This window comes from Salvelinus namaycush, chromosome 37 (genome assembly GCF_016432855.1).
Source record: "Salvelinus namaycush isolate Seneca chromosome 37, SaNama_1.0, whole genome shotgun sequence".
Lineage (NCBI taxonomy): Eukaryota > Metazoa > Chordata > Actinopteri > Salmoniformes > Salmonidae > Salvelinus > Salvelinus namaycush.
The window spans coordinates 10339995-10361201 of NC_052343.1; the positions used below are offsets into that span (position 1 = coordinate 10339995).

At 42.2% G+C, this 21207-nt stretch overlaps 3 protein-coding genes across 3 annotated transcripts; all 3 read left to right on the forward strand.

The window, feature by feature from the left end:
- Positions 1 to 2629: 2629 nt before the first annotated feature.
- LOC120031606 (E3 ubiquitin-protein ligase RNF183-like) lies at positions 2630 to 3550 on the forward strand. The gene has a single exon (XM_038977411.1). The coding sequence runs from the start codon at positions 2630 to 2632 to the stop codon at positions 3548 to 3550; it is 921 nt and encodes a 306-aa protein (XP_038833339.1).
- Positions 3551 to 9369: 5819 nt separating this feature from the next.
- On the forward strand, positions 9370 to 12311 carry LOC120031333 (alpha-1,3-mannosyl-glycoprotein 2-beta-N-acetylglucosaminyltransferase-like). Its single transcript, XM_038977039.1, has 4 exons — positions 9370 to 9595; positions 9943 to 9955; positions 10210 to 10838; positions 10981 to 12311. The coding sequence occupies exons 1-4, from the start codon at positions 9545 to 9547 to the stop codon at positions 11677 to 11679; spliced, it is 1392 nt and encodes a 463-aa protein (XP_038832967.1). The 5' UTR covers positions 9370 to 9544; the 3' UTR covers positions 11680 to 12311.
- Positions 12312 to 12814: 503 nt separating this feature from the next.
- On the forward strand, positions 12815 to 20902 carry LOC120031550 (SH3 domain-binding protein 5-like). Its single transcript, XM_038977354.1, has 6 exons — positions 12815 to 13545; positions 13959 to 14021; positions 14238 to 14366; positions 14598 to 14762; positions 16909 to 17082; positions 18730 to 20902. The coding sequence occupies exons 1-6, from the start codon at positions 13297 to 13299 to the stop codon at positions 19309 to 19311; spliced, it is 1362 nt and encodes a 453-aa protein (XP_038833282.1). The 5' UTR covers positions 12815 to 13296; the 3' UTR covers positions 19312 to 20902.
- Positions 20903 to 21207: the final 305 nt, after the last annotated feature.

The window sequence follows — 21207 nt, forward strand, 5'->3', positions numbered from 1 at the left end:
CTTTGAAGGACCATCTCTGACAGACTGGTACATGTCAGCTACCGCCACAGGTAAGTGTTCACCATCATGATGAACTTGTCATTGTGAGAACTCAATGTACCATACTCTCAAATATAGGCGCTATATTGAATCATTGAAAATCGTATTACTATTTGCACATAGTTTGCAATGTTGATGACCGTTACAACTAATGCAACTTTTGTTGAGTAACTGATACAAAATACCATAGTGACTTACTCTACTAGATAATGTGTTAAAGTATGTGAATTTAACATTTCAGTAGCTCAGCATTTTCAGCTCTACAGTTCAGAACACCAAGACTGTTTTGAACGTGTTCCTGGTCAATATGCTCAAATGTAATTTACATTTTACACAGTCGTACAGACCACTGGCTATGTCTTGTTTGTCGATGGCTCATCCATATTCACAAGCTAACTGAGGGTATGAAACCTAGCATGACAACTCAAAAATAGCATTGGCTTGTGTAAATGGAATTCTAGTCAATAGATTATATGGCAAGTAATGAGTTATGGTATATTCATAGACTAAACTACAGTTGAAGTCGGAAGTTTACATACACCTTTACCAAATACATTTAAACTCAGTTTCTCACAATTCCTGACATTTAATCCTAGTAAAAAGTCCCTGTCTTAGGTCAGTTAGGATCACCACTTTATTTTAAGAATGTGAAATGTCAGAATAATAGAAGAGCGAATTATTTATTTCAGCTATTATTTATTTCATCGCATTCCCAGTGGGTCAGAAGTTTACATACACTCAATTTGTATTTGGTAGCATTGCCTTTAAATTGTTTAACTTGGGTCAATCGTTTCAGGTAGCCTTCCACAAGCTTCCCACAATTAAGTTGGGTGAATTTTGGCCCATTCCTCCTGACAGAGCTGGTGTAACTGAGTCAGGTTTGTAGGCCTCCTTGCTCGCACACGCTTTTTCAGTTCTGCCCATAAATTTTCTATGGGATTGAGGTCAGGGCTTTGTGATGGCCACTCCAATACCTTGACTTTGTTGTCCTTAAGACATTTTGCCACAACTTTGGAAGTATGCTTGGGGTCATTGTCTATTTGGAAGACCCATTTGCGACCAAGCTTTAACTTCCTGACGGATGTCTTGAGATGCTGATTCAATATATCCACATAATTGTCCATGATGCCATTTATTTTGTTAAGTGCACCAGTCCCTCCTGCAGCAAAGCACCCCCACAACATGATGCTGCCACCCCCGTGCTTCACGGTTGGGATGGTGTTCTTCGGCTTGCAAGCATCCCCCTTTTTCCTCCAAACATAACGATGGTCATTATGACTAAACAGTTCTATTTTTGTTTCATCAGACCAGAGGACATTTCTCCAAAAAGTACGATCTTTGTCCCCATGTGCAGTTGCAAACCGTAGTCTGGCTTTTTTATGGCGGTTTTGGAGCAGTGGTTTCTTCCTTGCTGAGCGGCCTTTCAGGTTATGTGGATATAAGACTTGTTTTACTGTGGATATAGATACTTTTGTACTCGTTTCCTCCAGCATCTTCACAGGGTCCTTTGCTGTTGTTCTGGGATTGATTTGCACTTTTCGCACCAAAGTACGTTCATCTCTAGGAGACAGAACGCGTCTCCTTCCTGAGCGGTATGACGGCTGCGCTGTCCCATGGTGTTTATACTTGCGTACTATTGTTTGTACAGATGAACATGGTACCTTCAGGCGTTTGGAAATTGCTCCCAAGGATGAACCAGACTTGTGGAGGTCTACCATTTTTTTCTGAGGTCTTGGCTGATTTCTTTTGATTTTCACATGATGTCAAGCAAAGAGGCACTGAGTTTGAAGGTAGGCCTTGAAATACATCCACAGGTACACCTCCATATGCTCAAATGATGTCAATTAGCCTATCAGAAGCTTCTAAAGCCATGACATAATTTTCAGGAATTTTCCCCAAGCTGATTAAAGGCACAGTCAACTTAGTGTATGTAAACTTCTGACCCACTGGAATTGTGATATAAGTGAAATAATCTGTCTGTAAACAATTGTTGGAAAAATTACTTGTGTCATGCACAAAGTAGATGTCCTAACCGACTTGCCAAAACTATAGTTTGTTAACAAGAAATTTGTGGAGTGGTTGAAAAACAAGTTTTAATTACTCATTTACATTTAAGTCATTTAGCAGACGCTCTTATCCAGAGCGACTTACAAATTTTACCTTTAGGAACAGTGGGTTAACTTCCTTGTTCAGGGGCAGAACGACAGATTTTTTACCTTGTCTGCTCGGGGATTCGATCTTGCAACCTTTCGGTTACTAGTCCAACGCTCTAACCACTAGGCTACCTGCCGCCCCACTCCAACCTAAGTGTATTTTAACTTCCGCTTTCAACTGTATATTTCCCTGTCTTTACCTATTTGAGATAGACGAGGTACTTTTTGTTGTCATTGCTAGAAATGCATTCCCTATGCTCTTTATGTTGCCTAAACTAAATTAGCTCTCTGTGACAAACCAATCCCCTTGTCTCACCGACAATCACATTCCTCCACAGCTCCTCTGGAGAGACGTGAAAAACCAGATCCTCATGTCACTCTCCATTTGACTCCAGCTGAAGTCTCTACCACAGCACCTCCACCTGCCTCTGTCCACCATGAGTGACAACAGGGAAAGACAGGGTGCCGATGGAGGCTACGGGGCTGAACAGCCGCCCAACGTCAAACCCAAACCTGACAGCATCAAGAAGGAGAAAAAGGAGAAATCCACCAAGGTGCGTAGGTCCATGAGCACTGACTCCGAGAGAGGAGGGGGATCTGGAAGAAGGAGGGAGAGAAAGAGAGACAAAGGGTTGAGAAGGGAGCGTGGTAGAAGTGAGGAGAACAGGAGGCAAGACAGGGCTGGAGATGACAGCAACCAGAAGGAGTTTGACCCCCAGGAAAACGACATGGAGGACACTGAGTGCGTGGTTTGCTTCTGCGAATACGACAACGTCTTTAAAACCCCCAAGCTGCTCTCCTGCGGGCACACCTTCTGTCTGGAGTGCCTGGCCCGGATCAACGTCACCTCCTTAGAGCTCAAGTCTCTTTCCTGCCCTGTGTGTCGAGAGCTCACCAACCTGCCCCATGGCCGCAACCTGCCCCAGTTGGGCAACAACAAGGACATCTTCCGCAAACTCCCTCCAGAGATGCAGAGGGCACTGTCCGTGCGCTTCAAGCGCAGCAAGGGCAAGCTGGTCCTCAAGAAGCCCCCTCCTGGTACTACCAGCCTGGCCAAGTCCAGCCTCACCCTGCCCACTCTCAAGAAGCAGGACCGGCAGGCCTCCAGCAACCTCCAGCTGGGCACCATGGATCAGGGCCTCGCCACTGTCGTGGACGTGGGTCGCCCCCCTAGCAGGGTCAGAGGTCGCCTGCGCAGGATGTTCCGCACGGACCAGTGCTACTACACCGTGATGGCATCCATCATCACCATCATCGTGGTGCTGATGCTGATGGGCATCCTGGCCTTCATGGTCTTGCCCAATGTGGTCCTCCCCAACGGCAGCAAACCCAACCAGGGGAATTCCAGCCAACCATAACCAGGGGGTCAATTACCCTGAGGAAAAGAGGGGATGGTGGTGGGATGAAGGGAAGTAAGACCAGAGGAGAGAATCACTCAGATATTTTGAGAGGACAAATATTGTCAGTGATCCTAATATCTGCCATTTCATTTTCTTTACTAATACTCAGTTATGAAGAAAATGTGAATGAACTGAAAAGGAAGGTGACCCTGAAAGCACTCATGAGTGCACACTCAACTGGGGTCAATACATATCAAGGGCCATGTTGTTTATGAAGGACTGATGCACAAGAAGTACTAATGGGAAAAGTGTCGCAAGAGTTATTTTTTATCCACCATTTTGTCTTCCTTCCTGCAGTATATAGATCATGAACATGGAACATTTACCCAAATATGAACGGGAAAGCTATTGCGGTGAAGTCAGAGAGGACAATTAATGTTGTCTGGGGAAATGTAATTTATTATAAAGTTGTGTACTATGTAATTGCACTGATGTCTGCCATGGAGAATTATTACAAGTTAGAGATTATTTGATTACACTGAGCATTATCTTATTCTTTACATTGTGATGTAAAAATGTTCAGCTCAAGATTGTTTTACATTCATTGATGTTTAACTAATGTATATTTACGTACAAAATATGAATATACATTTAGAGTTCAAATAAGAATGATACATTTGTAAAAAACAAAAAAAACAACAACAATGGAATAGGTCTCTCTTGCCATAGCAGATATATTCCTACCACCCTGAAATGAATGACATTTCCTATAGACCCAGTGCCATGTTACATGCCGTTGCCTTACAGTAAAACCAAATGTGCTGATTTGATTTCTGATAAGATCTTTGCCTGGCGGCACGTTGGTCACTCCTTCCTCTTTTAGTCCCATTAGAGAATCATTTTCTTTTCATTTTTCTTTTCGTTTTTGTACTATTTCCTGACAGGTTCAGTGTGTGTGTATGTGTGTGTGTACTGTTTTAACATTTTACTGAAAGCTACACTATACAGAACATTAACAACACCTGCTCTTTCAATTACATATACTTACCAGGTGAATTCAAGTGAAATCTATGATCCCTTATTGATGTCACTTGTTAAATCCACTTCAATCAGTTTCGATAAGGGGAGGAGACGGGTTAAAGAAGGATTTTGAAGCCTTGAGACAATTGAGACCTGGATTGTGTATGTGAGCCATTCAGAGGGTGAATGGGCAAGACAAAAGATTTAAGTGCCTTTGAACTGGGTATGGTAGTAGGTGCCAGGCGCACCGGGGTGCAACTCAATATTAGGAAGGTGTTCCTAATGTTTGGTATACTCAGTGTATGTATCAGTGAAACAGTGTCACTCATGACTAGTTCTAGTTGTAGTAGCTATGTTTTCCATTCTATGGTTGTCAGTGTGACAGACAAACCTCTTACAAGGCACCTTGCATGCAAGTAATTCATAATGGAAAGGAGGCAGTGACATTTGACAGCATGACTAAGCGTATGTGTTGTATAACATGCAAGCGTTTTATTAATTGTTTAAGAAATATGCTCTTAATCATTAAAATATCAAATTTGAATGGTTACCTAAAAGTTAATTTTGTGGTGAGAGCAGAAACAAGACTCATTTTGTAAACAACAAAAAGCTGATGCTCGGGCCACCACTTGACCTAATCTGGCTATGCGAGTATGTCTTTGTCTTTTTTACAAGCAGGTGTTGACACAGACATAAGTCTATTTCAACCACTGTTAACCAGAACACCCTGTATTTAATTTGATGTTCTTATGGTAAATTCATTATAGTAAGTAATTCTTATGGTAAACCCATTCATTTTTTGTTCCCACTTTATAGGCCTATTTAGTGATGCTAAAGCAAGTAATTCTATGCACATACAATAGGCAGGTACATTGTAATTACATAGCATTGTTGTCTCTTTTTCTCTCTCTCTCTCTCTCTCTCTCTCTCTGTGTGTGTGTGTGTGTGTGTGTGTGTGTGTGTGTGTGTGTGTGTGTGTGTGTGTGTGTGTGTGTGTGTGTGTGTGTGTGTGTGTGTGTGTGTGTGTGGAGGTGGAGGTGGAGGTGTGTGTGGAGGTGTGTGTGTGTGTGTGTGTGTGTGTGGAGGTGGAGGTGGAGGTGTGTGTGTGTGTGTGTGTGTGTGTGTGTGTGTGTGTGTGTGTGTGTGTGTGTGTGTGTGTGTGTTTATTGTATTTTCAAATATTTGAAATTGTGTAAGCCAGAGAGAAATGCCAGGTGTTGTAAATTGTGACTTTATATCAATTGTCCATAGGCTATTCTATTTTAATCCATTTAAACCAGTTTTATGCAATCTATTTCAACTTTGTGCGGGGACCAAACCTTGTTCGCCATTCCTCGGAGCTTCTGCTTGGGTGAACCAGACCCCGGTCCAGAAAGACCCCTGACGCAAACTGGATATTGGCCTAACCGTGCGAGTGTTCGGATTGAATAGCTAAAGTTATGTCGTCAAACATGGATATGTTTTCCTCTTGAATTACAGTGCTTGCATAAGTTTATGGTAGATGTGTGACAATAGAATTAACGTTGTGGACAGTCACCACTAGAATATCGAGAACGATGGCTTCTACCCCTTCTGCTTCTGCTTTGTTTGCTGTTCTACAGTGTCGTGGGAATATCCTAGCCAGGAATCAAGCAAAGAAGAAGCGGCCTGCTACCTCGGGATACAGCCTCGTATTGGTTTGCGGAGCGGTATGTGACTCCGTGCTGCCAAAACGAACTCCCTCAGTATGGAAGTCATTTTTTCAAGGACAACGACTTCAGTTTGGAAATGGAGTGTCTGTGGAATATAAACTTGAGTCGAACAGCAAAACGAGAGATTATGAGTCAGGAAATTATACCTGTCAAGCAAAGATTACGGAGCCAATAATTTGCTCGCCAGGGGCCCCGCGCTCCTTGAATGTGCCAAATGCCCAAAATGAAAAATGGCATTACTCATAGGAACTATGAGAACACTTTTTGGGGGACAAAATCATAGAAACCTCCCCTGCCATTTTGAATGTGTCCATAACTTGGCATAATAAGGAAATAGAGGAAAATATGATCTCTGCTTTTATCCTAAATGGTTGGTCTACCCTGAAGAACAGGTGCTTATTTTTCACCCTGTTTGTGTCTGAAATCATGCATGTGAAACTGGGAGTGTTCTGCAGGTCCAGGCCAAATGGTGTAGGGGAAGCTGCCATGGAGGGACAGACCACACACCTGATCAGAGGAAAAAGCACCTCTGTCAGAAGTAGTGTTCAACAGGTGAGTGAAGAACATTGAGATTTCATAATTAAGCCTCTGCCATAGTCTACTGTGCCTGAACCACTGAACATTTGTGTGCTATACCCAATGAAAACCATACCCCAATGTAATGACAAATATGTTCAAAACAATATGCTTCACAATGTAGCCTATTTTTGTTCAGTTTTGCAGGGTGAGTCATTGAATGAACAAAGTGGAAGGCACAACTAAGGGCCTGAACACCAGTGCACACCCTGTCACGACTTCTGCCGAAGTCGTTGCCTCTCCTTGTTCGGGCGGTGTTCGGCGGTCGACGTCACCGGTCTTCTAGCCATCATCGATCCATTTTTCATTTTCCATTGGTTTTGTCTTGTCTTCCCACACACCTGTTTTCAATCCCATCCATTACCTCTTGTGTATTTAACCCTCTGTTTCCCCTCATGTCTTTGTCAGAGATTGTTTTATGTCAAGTGTTGTTTCTTGGTGTATAGGTGCGCGACGGGTCCTCGTACCCATGTTTATTTTATGTATGTACATTTTCGTGTTGGTATCATGTTAAGTGGACATTTATTAAAAGTCACCATTTACACTCAGTTTAACTCTCCTGCGCCTGACTTCCCTGCCACCTATACACACGACTCTGACACACCCATACACACACTACCAAATATGCATAGGTGACACTCCCAGGCCCCCGGTTGGAATGTCCAATGTGAAAACACACTGTTTTAATATTTTCAAAGCACTTTGTATGGGGAACTGACTTCCAGAAAGGCGTTGAACAGTAAGCACCTGACTTTGAGACACGCTACATGATGACATGTTTTCTTATCAGTTGATAAGTCACTCAGTTGTTTTGACAATCGCTTTGCTGTATGAAAGCCAAATATCACTGTCAGCTCTGAGGATTATTAGAAATAAACAACAAATCTGACAGATTTTCAAAATATTGTTCAGGGAATAATCATGCTATAAACTCCATCAAATCAATCTAACGCCCTTTTGATTTCACCGGATACTCTACATTGTTTGTAGTCTTTTATTGATCTGCAGGTTGCATTGCATGTACACTGAGTGTACAAAATACTAAGAACGCCTTCTTAATATTGAGTTGCAAGGACTACAAGGTGTCGAAAGCGTTCCACAGGGATGCTGGCCCATGTTGACTCCAATGCTTCCCACAGTTGTATCAAGTTGGCTGGTTGTCCTTTGGGTGGTGGACCATTCTTGATACACAGAAAACTGTTGTGCATGAAAAACCCAGCAGCATTGAAGTTCTTGACACACTCAAACTGGTGTGCCTGGCACCACCATACCCTGTTCAAAGGCCCTTAAATATTTTGTCTTGCCCATTCACCCTCTGAATGGCACACATACACAATCCATGTCTTAATTGTCTCAAGGCTTAAAATCCTTCTTCAACCTGTCTCCTCCCCTTCATCTAAACTGATCGAAGTGGATTTAACAGGTGACATCAATAAGGGATCAAAGCTTTCACCTGGATTCACCTGGTCAGTCTATGTCAGGGATGGACAACTTTGATGGTGGTAGGGACCACAAAACATTTCACCATTCTTATTACAAGTTTAAGATAGCTGGCCGCTAGACTAACTTACTAATCTAAATAAAATGGCTGACATGGGCTAATTGAGTGACCGCTGATCACAACCAAATTTCGAAATTGCACCGTGTGTATTCTAACTCAACAGTAAGTTGAGACCCCGACAGAGTTCAGCGGGCCTACAAAAGGGGCGCCACGGCCGCATGCGCCAGTTGCCCATATCTGGTCCATGTCATGGAAAGAGCAGGTGCTCCTAATGTTTTGTACACTCAGTGTATAATTTCACCCCTTGTGATACACAAAATGTTCCATGTATTGTCACGAACACAAAGGAGTTAGGAATGTAGTATCACATGACTAAAGGTGCACACAAATGGGTGTGTGATTGGCTATATAAGCCTATCCTGTTGCATAATGATGCCAGATTACCTTACTAGAATGAGATATAGGCCCAGGGTCAACTTTCTTCTGTTGATTCTCGACAGGTGTCAACTGTGATTGTATGGTAACATGATATTTATCTTTATTGGGCTGAAGCCAAATTTGGCCTTTTTGATGAATAACCAAGAACAATGACATCTTTTGTGGTCTGGAAGATAATAGCCTATGCAAAATGTGATTATCCTGACATGTATGCCCATTGATTGCTTCTTGTTTACTTTAGTTACTGGAAATGCAATGGTAAGTAGGCCTATGATCAATAAAGGCCTACAGCCCTTGTGCTGAATGCAGTATTTTTGCATTTGTAAACATGAAAAACTCTTATTTATTATTATTTTTACCATGTAATACATTCATGAAATATGAACATATCTGGAATATTAATATTTATTGGGAAAATAAAAGAACATTAAGAACATGACAAAAAAACGTTCTCCGAAAGACATGCATCTAAGATAGGTATGTTTAAGACTAGTACACAGGGTGATACAGTTTAATGACTATGAATCGTACTGGATTTGCTCAGCCCTATTTGGTCCAGTTGGGTAAATTCTCAAGGTGACGGTTAAGGCAGGACTTCCGGTAAAAAAAATGCTATCCGGAAGTCTGCACTCTTGTGTCTTGAGAAAACAAATGGCAGGAATGAAACTGTCGAAATGAAGTTGATTTGATAATAAAAACAATCCAAATTAAAGTGTGACGACGATACATTATTTAATCTTCACTTGCTTATTGATCCTGCATATTGTCATCGAAGAGGTTAGTGAAATGAAGGAAGAAATGGCTACAGAGACCGAATTCTACGTTATGAAACTGGAGGTAAGTGCTAATTATTGGGAATAAAATTTTCTGTCTAAAATTAGCTGCCTAGCAATTCGGTCGAAAGATTACCAAGGTCCAATATAGTTATCAAACAATGGATGAATTACTCTGATAATAAAGTAAATCTGTCGCATTTCGGAGGTGCGTGGCGAGAGCTAGCTACAGGTGATATAAAAATCGATTAGCCTATGAATGTCACCTTTCCAATATGTCTTTCCCTCCAACTATCTACAGTGGGCTTATAGTTCATACTTCTGTACTCGATTAATGTAAGTGACAGTGACTTTGTTAATTGACTAGCTTTTGAACCCTGTGCTTTATCGATATCAATTTTATCATTTCAGATTGACAGGGAAGGTATGAACTGAAGACCAGCGCTTTCATCCCCTAACCAGCTCACCTACCTCCTGTCCAAGATGAATCCAGCTCTCCCTCAATTTTTCCCTCATACCTTATACATATTCCTTGTCTTTTTGACTCAGGCTTTACCTAATTATGTTAACCTGTTTATGTTTTCATTACTTTAATACAAGATTTAAACTAACCAATTAACCTCTCCACATGTCCTTCTTGTGTTCTGCATTCCTTTGTCACTTCCTTTCCCTCGTAAGTTGTTTGGGCCATGCTCCGTAAGAGAGGTTCTGCTATTCTCTGTGGTGCTTTTCTCTTTGTCGCCTGGAATGCCGTCGTGGTCTTCTATCTGTGGGGCCGACCCCTGTCTGATCGAGAGGAGAGGGAGATGGATGGAGGACGAGGAGGGGCTGATTTGGCTGGGGATGTGATCCACATGGCAGAAGCCTTTGAGGCAGAGCTTGAAATGCAGAGAAAAATCCTGCTTCAGATACAGGGTCATCGGTCACTATGGGAACAACCCAATGAGAATGGCGCCAGCAGAGGTGGCCCCCCTCAAGTGGTCATTCCCATCTTGGTTATAGCCTGCAACAGAGTTACTGTCAAACGCTGCCTGGACAAACTCATAGAGTACCGCCCCTCAGTTGAACTCTACCCAATTATAGTCAGCCAGGACTGTGGGCATGCGGAGACTGCACAGGTGATTGGTTCTTATGGCAGTCAGGTAACTCACCTGAAACAACCAGACCTGTCAGATATTGCCGTGAGACCAGAACACAAGAAGTTCCAGGGCTACTACAAAATCTCCAGGCACTATCGCTGGGCTCTCAACCAGGTGTTCAACTCTCTTTCACATTCCTCTGTTGTTATTGTGGAAGATGATTTGGAGGTAATAATTTTCTCTACTCTGACTTGAAATATGCATTGAAGTGAAATGTTAAATCCATTTGTTTTGTGCTCATCATTGTTTACATCCTCTCTAGTTGCCAGTTGAACAACTAAAAAAACAATGTTTTCCATTCTCTCACTAGGTGGCACCAGACTTCTTTGAGTATTTCAGATCCCTTCACCCAATCCTGAAATCTGACCCGTCTCTGTGGTGTGTGTCTGCCTGGAATGACAATGGTCGGGACGGCTACGTCGACCCTGGTAAAGCAGACCTCCTGTACAGGACAGACTTCTTCCCTGGGCTGGGCTGGATGATGCTCAAGGAACTCTGGATAGAGCTGGAGACCAAGTGGCCTGGTGCATTCTGGGATGACTGGATGCGTCAGCCAGATCAGCGCAGAGATCGAGCCTGTATTCGACCCGAAATATCCAGAACTTTAACCTTTGGACGGAAAGGTGTGAGCCTAGGCCAATTTTATGACAAATACCTACGCTACATTAAACTGAATAGTGAATTTGTGCCTTTCACCAAGCTGGATCTGGCTTACTTGAAGGAGGAAAAATACAAGGAGATCTTTGAGAAGCAGGTTTACAGTGCGCCTTTGGTCAAATATGAAGAGGTCCAACGGGGACAGTTAAAAGGAGTGGGTCCATTTTGTCTACACTACTCAAGCAGAGATGGTTTCAAAGTGTTGGCCAAAAACCTGGGCGTGATGGAGGACTTGAAGTCAGGGGTCCCACGGACAGGGTATCGGGGAGTGGTCAGTTTCCTGTCAAGGGGAAGGAGAATCTTCCTGGCACCCCCTCCGGGATGGAGCAAATATGACCCAACCTGGAGTTGATGACAAACACAAAGGACTGAAGAGGAAAGGGCTCTGCACATTACAGATAGTACTATGGCAACAGAAGTGAGACCAATGAATGCCAGATGTGGACCTGGCTTTAAGCTATAGTGAGATTATGAGATGCCTATCCTCTCTCTTCCATTTCTGATGTTTGATTCTTCTCCCCATACTTCTCAGGATTTTTCATACGCTCAAATAAATATATTTTTGCAATGTGCGGTTGGGATAGTAGGGTAGGTACCGATGTCATTATTTTCAGAGATTTATTTTTTTATATACTCTAATCATGCACATGAAATTCAATGCAACATCCACTTTGATTATTCTCAGTCTTGTAAGCAATTTCTGGGAGACTATCTGTTACTAATCTATGTCAGATGAAAAATATATTATCTGTGGCGTGTTCAATAATGGTGGTGGTCAACTAGTGATTGGTCCTAAAGTATAATTGCTTCACAATATTTAGTTAATCTTTTGGAGAACTGTTTTGACTATTTTAACCTGGTTATAATAATGCTTAATGTTTTTCCCAAAGAGACGGCTACTGAAGTGTGTATTTATTTAAATGCAAGATACACATCACAAATGCTGTATGTTATGTACTTAAGGAATTAAATTCTACCAATCAACTCTGCTGTTTATGGCATTTGTTTCAGCCTAGGTTCCTTTGCCATATTAATAGGTGGCAGGTACACCAGTTGGTGTCAAGAACTGCAAAGCTGCTGGGTTTTTAATGCTCAACAGTTTCCTGTGTGTATCATGAATGGTCTTCCACCCAAAGGACATCCAGCCAACTTGACACAAATGTGGGAAGGGGGGGGTGCAACTCAATATTAGGAGTGTTAGGTATACTCAATGTATATATTTTTCTAATTAATGATCTCCACCTCTCATAAGGCTACTATGAGATTTAAACAATTGCCCCCCCTCCCCAAAACACGTGTAAATATTGGACTATAAATTGTGCCTTCCTGTATTATACTTATGCTAAAATGTTTCTTCTATTCTACTTAGCCATTTCCTTTATGGTCGTATTCTTATCTTGTATTATTGTTCTTGCATTGTCGAAAAGGAACCTGCAAGTAAGACGAGCATGGCTACGGAACCAGTAAGAGTTCAAACCAAAGGACGAGGTAAGCGTTCTCTATTTACCTTTTGTTTTGCTAGCTAAGAACATAGCTAGCAAGCAAGCGGTGGAGGGAACGCTAGGTGGGAGAGATGGAGGAGAGACTACTGGTGATGAAAAAATATAATTATTTATTGGCTATATTTAATTTCAATGTCCGTTATTTGCAGTCAATTTCTTTTTAAATAATGTTTTGTTTTTATGCAACGTGCTAACGTTAGCGAGCTGTAGAGCTAGCTACTGTACTGGTAGTGTCGTCACGTTAGCCTCCTGTGGCTAAACTAGCGGGATTGAATGATACACTGAAACGCCAGAGATAGTCTGGCTTTGCTGTCTGTTAAAATATTTTTTTCCCTATGGTCCTAATCAAATTCTCACACATACAAAACGCAGTTAGTAACTGGCTAGAACACAGCTAGTTGGCTAAAAAGAAAACCAACGGTACCGTTATTTGGTTAGCTAACGTTAGCTTGCTAACTGGGCCTGGAATGGAGCCAGGTGATTTGCGTGTGAGCCCAGCCGGCTCAGGAGACCCCGAAGTGGGCGAATGGAGGGAAGAGACCCCTGGTGGGGATGCTGAGGTGAAGGGTGGGGAACCAAATGACAAGGAAATGAATGGAGATACAGCTGAATCGGTGCTCAAAGAGAAAGACACCTTCGAGGGAGAAGAGTGTAAAGAGAAGAACGAAGGTGAACTGCACAGCCCATACGAAGAGGAATTGGATCCCAGAATTCAGGTGGGGAAAAGTTGACTGAACCCTTATAATATATTTTGATCTGAATGGGATTTCCTGGTCTATGCTACATAGCTAAAGGTTTACCGAATGAGTTGCATGCATGAGTAGATTCACTGCAGTTTGTGGTATTGGATGGTCTCTTAGCCTACTGTTGATAATTCAACAGGGGAGGGATGTTTTGCTCAGTCCATGAGGGCTAATTCAGGAGGATGAAATCAATGTTTGTGCACATGCCACTCTTTCTGATATCATGATGGGATTAATCTATGTTAATCCAGGTTGAAATCTACAGGGTTTATCCACCAAATGTAACAGTGGTTCCAAGAGAGCTAATATTAACTGATTGTGTTACAAACCAACTAATCAAAGTATCTGCTTCCTCCTGTGCTCCCTCATATATTTTCTGTTTCCAGGAGGAGTTGGAACACCTCAACGAGGCCAGTGTAGAAATCAACCAACTAGAACTGCACTTGGATGTAAGTGGATATCATCACCTCTCCCATGATAAATCTGGCCCCATACATCACCCCTTTCGGTACTAATCAGGTTTTTCCAAAGAATCAATCATCAGTTCATGTTCAATTCCCATAACATGCTGTAAACCCATTGTTAATCTGGAAAATATGCTTTAAATGAGCAGAAATGCCCATTACAATGAAATCTGATAAGGAATTCCTTTTGTGTATGTGTAGGATGCCAGATCGGGTTACAGGAAGATCCTCACAGACTCAGCCAGAAAACTGAACGCCCACAGCTCCCAGCTTGGTACCTGCATCGAGAAGGCCAGGCCCTACTATGAGGCTCGTCGACTTGCCAAGGAGGTACTGTTGTACATGCACTGTGTGGGATTTTGTTGCATTTGCAACAATACATTTCAAGAGTTCTTTATCACTGAATCAAAATATGGGACACGATGCAGTATTTGCCATTCACCTGCTTGTCCCACTTTTCTCAAATCTCAACAACAGTTTAATCGTTTGTCCCACGTGATTGGTTGCTGTGCAACTGCATGCCCTGTTTTCTCAGTATCTGATTGGCTGTCCCTCTCACAGGCTCAGCAGGAGACCCAGAAGGCAGCGCTGAGCTATGAGCGGGCCGTTTCCATGCACACGGCTGCCAGGGAGATGGTGTACGTGGCAGAGCAGGGCCTCATGGCCGACGGCAGGAACACCCTGGACCCCACCTGGCAGGAGATGCTCAACCATGCTACCTCCAAGGTAACAGGGGAAACCCCAGATACTGCTATAACTGCATCAGCACAAAATAAAATGCTAAATGTGTTCATCAGTTAGTATGTGAGCGAGCTGATATGGTATTCATTTAATCAGTATTTCCCTTACAATCCCCACCCCACCGCCAAGTAGCTACAGTTGAAGTCGGAAGTTTATATACACTTAGGTTGGAGTCATTAAAACTCGTTTTTCAACCACTCCACAAATTTCTTGTTAACCAACTATAGTTTTGGCAAGTCGGTTAGAACATCTACTTTGTGCATGACACAAGTCATTTTTCCAACAATTGTTTACAGACAGATTATTTCACTCATAATTCACTGTATCACAATTCCAGTGTGTCAGAAGTTTTACATACACTGAGTTGACTGTGCCTTTAAACAGCTTGGAAAATTCCAGAAAATTATGTCATGGCTTTAGAAGTTTCTGATAGGCTAATTGACATAATTTGAGTCAATTGGAGGGTGTACCTGTGGATGTATTTCAAGGCCTACCTTCAAACTCAGTGCCTCTTTGCTTGACAACATGGAGAAATCTAAAGAAATCAGCCAAGACCTCAGAAAAAAATGGTAGACGTCCACAAGTCTGGTTCATCCTTGGGAGCAATTTCCAAACGCCTGAAGGTACCACGTTCATCTGTACAAACAATAGTACGCAAGTATAAACATGGGACCACGCAGCCGTCATAGTGCTCAGGAAAGAGACGCATTCTGTCTCCTAGAGATTAACGTACTTTGGTGCGAAAAGTGCAAATCAATCCCAAAACATCAGCAAAGAACCTTGTGAAGATGCTGGAGGAAACGGGTACAAAAGTATCTATATCCACAGTAAAACGAGTCCTATATCGACATAACCTGAAAGGCTGCTCAGCAAGGAAGAAGCCATTGCTCCAAAACCACCATTAAAAAGCCAGACTACGGTTTGCAACTGCACATGGAGACAAAGATTGTGCTTTTTGGAGAAATGTCCTCTGGTCTGATGAAACAAAAATAGAACTGTTTGGCCATAATGACCATCGTTATGTTTGGAGGAAAAAGGGGTAAGTTTGCAAGCCGAGGAACATCATATTGTGGGGGTGCTTTGCAGCAGGAGGGACTGGTGCACTTCACAAAATAGATGGCATCATGAGGAATAAAATGTTGTGGATATATTGAAGCAACATCTTAAGACATCAGTCAGGAAGTTAAAGCCTGGTCGAAAATGGGTCTTCCAAATGGACAATGACCCCAAGCATACTTCCAAAGTTGTAGCAAAATGGCTTAAGGACAACAAAGTCAAGGTATTGGAGTGGCCATCACAAAACCCTGACCTCAATCCTACAGAAAGTTTGTGGGGAGAACTGAAAAAGCGTGTGCGAGAAAGGAGGCCTACAAACCTGACTCAGTTACACCAGTTCTGTCAGGAGAAATGGGACAAAATTCACCCAACTTATTGTGCGAAGCTTGTGGAAGGCTACCCAAAACGTTTGACCCAAGTTAAACAATTTAAAGGCAATGCTACCAAATACAAATTGAGTGTATGTAAACTTCTGACCCACTGGGAATGTGATGAAAGAAATAAAAGCTGAAATAAATAATTCTCTCTACTATTATTCTGACATTTCACATTCTTAAAATAAAGTGGTGATCCAAACTGACCTAAGACAGGGACTTTTGACTAGGATTAAATGTCAGGAATTGTGAAAAACTGAGTATAAATGTATTTGGCTAAGGTATATGTAAACTTCCGACTTCAACTGTATGTTCCCCCATGACTAAAACTGGTTTAAAATGAGTTTGGCAGGATATTGGTCAACTATGCTACTTCCAAGGCAACATGGGGAAACCCCAGCTACCAGTCTAAGCAGTATTCCAGTTTATGTGTTGCATTCTGTCATCGTATTGTTGTATCATTGCATCAAACGTGATCCATGTGTAGGCTATTTGAGGTGGCTGATATGGTATACATTGAATCAGTATTTTCCTTACCATTCCCCACCCCCCGGGTAGCTATTTTTTCCTATGCCTAAACTCTGTTTTAATTGGATTGGTTTATATTAGTTAAGCAGTTTGTTTTGTTAGGTTGGTTGGGGGTTAGGATACTGATTGGGGTGTTTTCCCGTCTTAACATTTTGTGTGGTTGTGTGCTCAAGGTGAACGAGGCAGAGGAGGAGCGCCTACGCAGCGAACGGGAGCACATGCGTGTCACCCACTCTTGTCAGACGGCAGAGGCTCGAGTCCAGACACTGCAAAAATCTCTCAAGAGGGCCATCGTTAAGTCCAAGCCTTACTTTGAGCTCAAGGCCCAGTTCAACTACATACTTGAGGTACATAGATATATAATATACAGTGCATTCGGGAAAGTATTCAGACCCCTTGACTTTTTCCACATTTTGTTACGTTACAGCCTTATTATAACATTTATTAAATTCATTAATTATATGCACAATACCCCATAATGACAAAGTGAAAACAGGTTTTTAGACAGTTTTGTACATTTTATAAAAAACAGAGCTAGGCACACACTTGTCTATATAATGTCCAACAGTTGACAGTGCATGTCTGAGCAAAAACCAAGCCATGAGGTCAAAGGAATTGTCCGTAGAGCTCCGAGACAGGATTGTGTCGAGGAACAGGTCTGGGGAAGAGTACCAAAAAAGGTCTGCAGAATTGAAGGTCCCCAATAACACAGTGGCCTCCATCATTCTTAAATGGAAGTAGTTTGGAACCACCAAGACTCTTCCTAGAGCTGGCCGCCCGGCCAAACTGAGCAATCGGGGGAGAAGGGCCTTGGTCAGGGAAGTGACCAAGAACCTGATGGTCACTGACATTGCTCCAGAGTTCCTCTGTAGAGATGGGAGACCCTTCCATAAGTACAACCATCTCTGCAGCACTCCACCAATTAGGCCTTTATGGTAGAGTGGCCAGACGAAAGCCACTCCTCAGTAAAAGGCACATGACAGCCCTCTTGGAGTTTGCCAAAAGGCACCTAAAGGACTCTCATTCCATGAGAAACAAGATTTTCTGGTCTGATGAAACCAAGATTGAACTCTTTGGCCTGAATGCCAAGCGTTACGTCTGGAGGAAACCTGGCACCATCTCTACGGTGAAGCATGGGGGTGGCAGCAGCATGTTGTGAGGATGTTTTTCATGTGCAGGGACTGGTAGACTAGTTAGGATCGAGAGAAAGATGAATGGAGCAAAGTACAGAGAGATCCTTGATGAAAACCTGCTCCAGAGCGCTCAGGACCTCAGACTGTGGCGAAGGTTCACCTTCCAACAGGACAATGACCCTAAGCGCAGGAGTGGCTTCGGTACAAGTCTCTGAATGTCCTTGAGTGGCCCAGCCAGAGCCCGGACTTGAACCCGATCGAACATCTCTGTAGTGACCTGAAAATAGCTGTGCAGTGACGCTTTATTGGTAATACATTTGCAGAAATTTCTAAACCTGTTTTTGCTTTGTCATTATGGGGTATAGTGTGTAGATTGACGAGGGGAAAAAACAATTTTATCCATTTTAGAATAAGGCTGTAACAAAATAAAATGTAGAAAAAGTCAAGGGGTCCGAATGCACTGTTTTTCATATATAACAGTGGAGGCTGCTGAGGGGAGGAAGGCTCATAATAATGTCTGGAACGGGGAAATGGAATGGCATCAAACACATGGAAACCATGAGTTTGGTGTATTTGATACCGTTCCACTTATTCCACTCCAGCCACTACCACGAGCCCATCCTCCCCAATCAAGGTGCCACCAACCACCTGTGATATATAATATATGTTGCAATTAATATATATGTAATTTCAAGCTGTTATTGTAAGAAAAGCATGGAAATGGTTGATACAGAGCTGTCATGTCCGTCCATGATCGCTCCTGTTGGTTATTGTTCCCTCTTTGGCCTCAAACCAAGGAGGAAGTAATGTTGTATGTTGCTCTCTTTTCTCTCCATCATATTGGGTTTTCTGTGACTTCAGGAGCACAAAACCAAAGTGATGCAGCTGGAGGAGCATGTGACCAAAGTGAAAAACCGCTACTCTGTCGCCCTGCACAAACTGGAGCAAATCAGCGAGGCCATTCACGCTCAGCGGGGACGGGACCAAACGGAAGGTGGACAAACCATGGTCTGTGGTGGGCGGAGTCCCCCTATTGGGGCGGAGTCAGACAGTGTGGTGTGTGGTGCTGAGGGCGGGGCATGTGGAGGAGGGGCAATAGAGACTGACAGGGTGGACAGAAGCGGAGTGGCGGATAAGAAAATTGGGCTGGTGGAGAAATACAGGGAGAACGAGAACGGGCGAGAGAGGCCCGAGACACATGGAGAGAGAGCAGGGTCAGATTCCCTCTCCGTCTTCAGTCTGCAGACCATCGCTTCCGACCTGGAGAAATGCGATTCCATCGAACACCTCGGGGAATTTAGCGATGTGGGCAGTCTGCCTGGGGAGGATGGAGAGAATGAGAGGGAGGAGAGAGGGGGAGGGAGGGAAAGAGAAAGAAAGGAAGGACAAATGCAGCGCCAACAGCAGTTCCTGAAGCAACATCACAGGAGCTTCAGCTTGTGAGAGCTGTCCTTATCGCTTATAGTTTATCAATTGAAAAGAAAATAAGTTTCCGGTCTAGCTAGCTCATTATCCTGGCAAAGACCAAAATATAAAATAAGAGAAATCAGATCTGCTGTATCTAAAGTAACACATTTAAACGGGTGTATGATACTCCGTAGTAACGAAGCACAGGTACGCTGACAAGTAAGACCTGACATTATAAGGAGCCTGACAGGTTTTGCATCATATTACAACACTACTGAAACTCCTAGACCTCTGAGATTAGCTGCTTTACTTCCCTTATTCTGGCAATAAGGAAACGTTAGACAGGTATGTCCTAGTGCATGAAGGAACAATCCAAGTAAGAGACTACAATAAACATGACAAACGGGGTCCCTATTCAATCTAAATGACGGTAACTGAATTTCTGGTGTAAGTTAAAAACAATGTTCTTGTGCAACAAAAAAGTACGTGTGAATTCATATGCACGTCGAATATAGATTATTTTTTTGTTTCACACTGTAAATATTGTTTATTTTAGTACATAAATTCAAACGCGTATTGCAAAAAGTGCTAGAAGAATTCGTAAAAAAAAAAATATATATGTTTTTTAACATATTCTGGAAACCTGGTTTCAGGGTTCGAATCAAAAGGACCCCAAAACACATTAGAGGGTTACAAACTCCATTCTGACAACTTGCTTGATGACAGAAAGCACTCCGGACTATTTATTTGGACTTTTATTACATGTGTACTAGTATTCAGGGCTAACTAAAAAATTGAATAAATTGTTCATAAAAGATCACGCTGACATAATATAATATTTTACTATTTTAAGCCCATAATTTTAAGATCCTATTGTTTAGTATTTTTTTTAAATATAATAATTTCCCAATATATTGTTTCTTTAGAGCCACCTGGGTCGTAAACTGAAATGTGCCTTGCCTTTGACACAGTACGACGCAAACAAAGACAGCACAGCACTGGCTGCAACAGCATACTGTTCAAATCTGTGTATACAGTATTAAACTGTGGTCAACAGTTGAGAAATACTCCCATGAAGGACATGCTTTTGACCATATGATTCATTTGAATAATCTATGAGTCATCCTGACACTGTTTTGTCTAGACTTGTTCTATTTTTTTAAATTAATTTGAATATGTTGTCAGTGTACTGCTTTGGCAAAGTGGAGGGTACAAGAAATGTATTCAATAGATTAAATGTAAGTTTGTGTATAATTACAACATTTATAGAGAAAATAATGAAATGTACAGATTTATTTGAAGGTCTTTGTATAGTTATTTTAAAGGGATTTTATTTAATGCTGGTTATCTGCTGTATTCCTGATTTGACCTCCGTCTGTCCCGCTCTTTACATACTTCCAATATATCCATCTCTTCCCCTCATGCTCTCAACCATATAAATAGAATGACTAGCAATTGTATTTTTATGCTTTCAACCCTTCAATCATTGTCCGTTTGTCTTCCTCTTTATTTATTCATAAAGTGGTGCAGTAGTGTGATGTCACCCAGCTATATAGTACAGTTCACTGTTGTTATTTACATGTATGCAATATCAAACAGTTGAACAATAAAATAAGAGGAATCTTGATTTATTTTGTTGCCATTTTTAGACCCAATATATTGTATTTTGCAATATGTCTTCTACTTCATACTGTACTTCAACACTATCTAAGGATGAGGATGTGATACTACATTTCAGATTTAGAAGAGGAGGAGAATGTGGGGTTTGCAGAAAAAGAGAGAGAGTTGTGAGGAGACAGGAAAAGAGATGAGTTATCTTTTATCCCCCTGCTTCAATTATTCAACGGGGATATAAATATGAAGGAGTCGGTTGCTCTCAGAATAGATGTCAGAGAGGAGGGTGAGGGAGATGGGTACCAAAGCCTGTATTAT